The sequence below is a fragment of the Sinocyclocheilus anshuiensis genome, unplaced genomic scaffold (assembly GCF_001515605.1).
Source record: "Sinocyclocheilus anshuiensis isolate Anshui unplaced genomic scaffold, SAMN03320099.WGS_v1.1 scaffold132, whole genome shotgun sequence".
In the NCBI taxonomy this organism is placed as follows: Eukaryota; Metazoa; Chordata; class Actinopteri; order Cypriniformes; family Cyprinidae; genus Sinocyclocheilus; species Sinocyclocheilus anshuiensis.
The window spans coordinates 290,431-295,579 of NW_015555730.1; the positions used below are offsets into that span (position 1 = coordinate 290,431).

Below are 5,149 nucleotides of genomic sequence, written 5' to 3' on the forward strand. Positions count from 1 at the left end.
TCACTGCTCTAGATGGATAGTAGACTCCATCAGACTAAATCCAGAAGAACTGTGGCAACATCTCCATGATGCTTCAAGAAACCTACCTGCAAAGATACAGTACTGTTGAAAGTTTTAGGCACTTGAGTAAAAATGCTGTTAAATGAGGATGCTGTCAAAAATAATGTAATAAATTGATTTTATGTATCAATTAACGTCTATTAACTAAATTAAATCAACATTTGTTGTGATCATACTTTGTGTTTAAAGCAGCTTTTGCCCTCGTTGCACTTGCGCATAGTTTTTCAGGTAGCTTTGCAGGTAGGTTTCTTCAAGCATCTTGGAGACGTTGCCACAGTTCTTCTGGATTTGGTCTGTCTCCCTTTTTTCTGATTCTTCATGTCATTCCAAATTAATGTTTGGAAATGTAATCTGATATTTCCTACTCACACACTACAGCAAAGGATAGAAATAGCTGGCTTAAAACCTAATATGATGTTACTCTTTTCCAGTATATTAATATTTGTCAATTCTTTACATATTTCTCCACATACTAAGCTAGCTATCCTGCCACACTCCTGTGTGAACTTGCAACAATATGGCACCTGCTTGACCTCAGGCAACTCCTCGCCACACCAGTGAGCACTACAAAGGGCACCTATTGATCATCATATAAATACTACAATATCTGAATGCATCTATTATTCTAATGGCGTTTATCCTGGTGGAGATGGTAACTGTGGCAACATCTCCATGATGCTTCAAGAAACCTACCTGCAAAGATACAGTACTGTTGAAAGTTTTAGGCACTTGAGTAAAAATGCTGTTAAATGAGGATGCTGTCAAAAATAATGTAATAAATTGATTTTATTTATCAATTAACGTCTATTAACTAAATTAAATCAACATTTGTTGTGATCATACTTTGCGTTTAAAGCAGCTTTTGCCCTCGTTGCACTTGCGCATAGTTTTTCAGGTAGCTTTGCAGGTAGGTTTCTTCAAGCATCTTGGAGACGTTGCCACAGTTCTTCTGGATTTGGTCTGTCTCCCTTTTTTCTGATTCTTCATGTCATTCCAAATTAATGTTTGGAAATGTAATCTGATATTTCCTACTCACACACTACAGCAAAGGATAGAAATAGCTGGCTTAAAACCTAATATGATGTTACTCTTTTCCAGTATATTAATATTTGTCAATTCTTTACATATTTCTCCACATACTAAGCTAGCTATCCTGCCACACTCCTGTGTGAACTTGCAACAATATGGCACCTGCTTGACCTCAGGCAACTCCTCGCCACACCAGTGAGCACTACAAAGGGCACCTATTGATCATCATATAAATACTACAATATCTGAATGCATCTATTATTCTAATGGCGTTTATCCTGGTGGAGATGGTTTGTCTTGTCATAAACATGTGGGAGTTACTCAACATGGTAACTATACTGAAGTGACTGCTTGAGGTATTTGGGTCATTCACCCCCTTCTGACACTTTTACTGATTGATGAATTTTGTAACGGTACATGTTTTTTTCCATAGAAATATTAGCCTCCCTCACATTGTTAAAGAAGAACATTCCAGGATTCTTGTTTTAGTTTCCCATGAGTGTCAGTGGAGTGTCCTCTGCTCACTGTTGTGTAAGAACATATTTCCCAAATAATGTTAGTTAGGCTATCTGAAAATAGTCTGTCCCTTTGCTTCTGGCCAATATACGAGTCCATAATAATAATCCATAATAATTCTTCCTCCAGTGGAAAAGGTCCATCCCTGTTGTCCTCTCACATCAAAATCCACCCACATATTAGTCTAACGCGGTTTTTTTTTTGGCTTGTAAACAGTGCTTGATCTATGCATACTTCTCTCCTCATTCAGACTTTTTCAGTGTAGAAAGCAATATTATGGATAGAGGGATTAGCCAAAAGCAACAGTTTAAAGCTAGAACGTCTTAATGATGGATTTGTTTCTTGCCATCAGTTTTTCGCTTCTCAAGATGTTAATTGATGGAGTCTGGAGCGGTGTGGATTACTGTGATGTTTTTATCAGCTGTTTGGACTCTCATTCTGACGGCACCCATTCACTGCAGAGCATCCACTGAGGAACCACCACAAATCCATCAAGACGCAAATGATGTAATGCTAAATCTCTCCAAATCCGCTCAGATTAAGAAACAAACTCATCTACTTCTTGGATAGACTGAGGGTTAGTACATTTTTATCTGATTTTCATTCATGAGTGATTTACATTTATAGGTTTATTGTGTAGAAGAAATCCTTAATGAAAAAGTGCATTTTAATTCTTAAAGCCTTGTCTTGGTTTAGAAAACTCGGAAGTCACAATCTGTCAGATACCTGACCGTTTAGTTTTTCACTTTATTGCCATCTAGTGGAAGTATATATAAGCAAACAGAACTGAGATACTTGTGTGAAAAAAGACCGAAATAAATTAGCTTGATGGCACTTTCAGAAAATGATAGGAGACAAGCATAGAATAAAATGATCTGGAAATAAAAATAAATTCATTCTTCTTTGAATGTAGGATGTGGAATATGTTCGTAGACCAACCTCATATATTGCTTTTTTCAATAAAAGTCGTAAAAACGGATTACTTTCTGCCAATACGATATTTGTAATGTGCATAACTTGTCTTAATAGGCTTGTCTGGCAGTTATATGATATAGAAAACAGCCCATATAAACACAAAACTACATCATAACACGCCTATCATTTAAACTTGATTTTTCCCCATTATAGTTAGAATTAAAAAAAAAAACATCTGTAGACCAACCTTGCATATCACCTCATACTTTTTGTATTTGTGTACATAGTCGATGTGAATTTAAACATGTAAACCTTATTTAGAAACAAACACATCAGAAAAATGTTCACTTCAGTTGGAAATATACTAAGAAATCAAATATTTTCTGTACTTCATCTGTAAGATCTAACACACCAACCCCTCATAATAATTCAATTAAGTGGCTTAATGAAGGCAAATCCATTTGAGAGATTAAATGAGTTATATTGAGAGATTGGCGTGCTAGATTTACAGATGAATTACAGAAAATGTTTGATTTCTTAAATTTTGCCTCATAATCATGCTTTGCTTCATGATTAAAAAAAAACATACTGTAAAACGGTAAATTAATTCCAAACTTATTTTGTCAATGTATGGTCAATGTAACCAAGGGTTTTAAGGTTTTATTTCAAGTAACAAAAACAAAACAATGTTTACATATTTTTTTACAAACACAGTAAATATCCAATTATACAGAAACTGTAAAAGGCAAATAAAATGTGCAGTTTAACCACTTAATGACACCTCAAATGGGTAATGCTGGGGGAAATCATGGAGAACTTTCAGGCCTTCATTGTACAGCTCCAGATCTGCAAAACAAATGAAAAAAAGGTTTGCATCCCAGTGAATGCAATGACACAAAAATAAAACTCAGAGTCAATATAATAATGGGTACCAAAAGAGATTTTGTCCTCTCGATACTGAGCATACGAAACAGCCATAATTGTTCCTTTGTTCGACACCATCCCAATAACCTCCACAATCCCACTCAGCTCTTCATCCAGCTAAATGGGGCAGAAGAAAGAGTAACGTTACCTCAATAAACTGCAATAAGACACACAGAAAGCTGCAGCATCACTCACAGGATCATTGAGCTCCACTGATGCAGACTTCCCTTCTCCATCTGACAGCGTAAGAGCCTTTCCTGATGGATGCACCTGTCAATACACAACCATACTGTTACTGCATTATGAATATGCATAATAATATTGAACAATATGAAAATAATTGGCTTTAATAGGCTCGTCTTGCTGTTACATGATTCCGAATACTATTTAAAAACACGTCTGTCACATATCATTCACCTTCTACAGTTAGAAGGTTCAGTACGCAGTAAATGCATTAACAAATGTTCGTTTTTAATACTGTGAGGCTGTGTGTGTTAGTAGTATAGTTGACCTTTTCCAAGCGTCCAACGAAGCAGACTGGTCGACCGATGTATTGAGCCAACATCGCCGCATTGATTCTGGTTTTCGGAGACTCGTAAACGCCTGTCATTGTGGATGTTTATGGCAAATTATACAAAAAAAATAAAACCCGAAAGCACTCACACCTGTCTGTCATTCAACTGTCTATCGATCGATCGATCGATCAATCTGGCTGTCTATCTATCTATCTATCTAACTATCTGTCTGTCTGTCTGTCTATCTATCTATCTATCTCTCTCTCTGTCTGTCTGTCTGTCTATCTATCTATCTATCTCTCTCTCTGTCTGTCTGTCTGTCTATCTATCTATCTATCTCTCTCTCTGTCTGTCTGTCTGTCTATCTATCTATCTATCTCTCTCTCTGTCTGTCTGTCTGTCTATCTATCTATCTATCTCTCTCTCTGTCTGTCTGTCTGTCTATCTATCTATCTATCTCTCTCTCTGTCTGTCTGTCTGTCTATCTATCTATCTATCTCTCTCTCTGTCTGTCTGTCTGTCTATCTATCTATCTATCTCTCTCTCTGTCTGTCTGTCTGTCTATCTATCTATCTATCTCTCTCTCTGTCTGTCTGTCTGTCTATCTATCTATCTATCTCTCTCTCTGTCTGTCTGTCTGTCTATCTATCTATCTATCTCTCTCTCTGTCTGTCTGTCTGTCTATCTATCTATCTATCTCTCTCTCTGTCTGTCTGTCTGTCTATCTATCTATCTATCTCTCTCTCTGTCTGTCTGTCTGTCTATCTATCTATCTATCTCTCTCTCTGTCTGTCTGTCTGTCTATCTATCTATCTATCTCTCTCTCTGTCTGTCTGTCTGTCTATCTATCTATCTATCTGTCTGTCTGTCATTCAACTGTCTATCGATCGATCAATCTGTCTATCTATCTGTCTGTCTGTCATTCAACTGTATCGATCGATCGATCAATCTGTCTATCTATCTATCTATCTATCTATCTATCTATCTATCTATCTATCTATCTATCTATCTATCTATCTATCTGTCTGTCTGTCTGTCTGTCTGTCTGTCTGTCTGTCATTCAACTGTCTATCGATCGATCGATCTGTCTGTCTATCTATTGTGTTTATCTATTTATCTTTCCATCCATAAACACAGACAGCCATCCAAAATATTGTTATAACTAAAAAAAAAAAAAAAAGTGACGTGAC

At 36.5% G+C, this 5,149-nt stretch overlaps 1 protein-coding gene across 1 annotated transcript; it reads right to left on the reverse strand.

Annotated features, from left to right (window-relative positions):
• Nucleotides 1-3,154: 3,154 nt before the first annotated feature.
• Nucleotides 3,155-4,108, reverse strand: rpa3 (replication protein A3). The gene is made up of 4 exons (XM_016466204.1): nt 3,956-4,108; nt 3,640-3,714; nt 3,453-3,561; nt 3,155-3,366 (listed from the first exon to the last, which is right to left on the reverse strand). Exons 1-4 carry the CDS (start codon nt 4,052-4,054, stop codon nt 3,284-3,286), a joined length of 366 nt encoding a protein of 121 aa, XP_016321690.1. The 5' UTR covers nt 4,055-4,108; the 3' UTR covers nt 3,155-3,283.
• Between the last annotated feature and the right edge of the window lie 1,041 nt (nt 4,109-5,149).

Coding starts and splice junctions, on each gene's coding strand:
- rpa3 (XM_016466204.1), bottom strand. CDS start 4,054: ATGACAGGCGTTTACGAGTCTCCGAAAACCAGAATCAATGCGGCGATG. Junction 3,715..3,955: donor TCGTTGGACGCTTGGAAAAG/GTCAACTATACT, acceptor GTGTATTGACAG/GTGCATCCATCAGGAAAGGC. Junction 3,562..3,639: donor CAGTGGAGCTCAATGATCCT/GTGAGTGATGCT, acceptor TGCCCCATTTAG/CTGGATGAAGAGCTGAGTGG.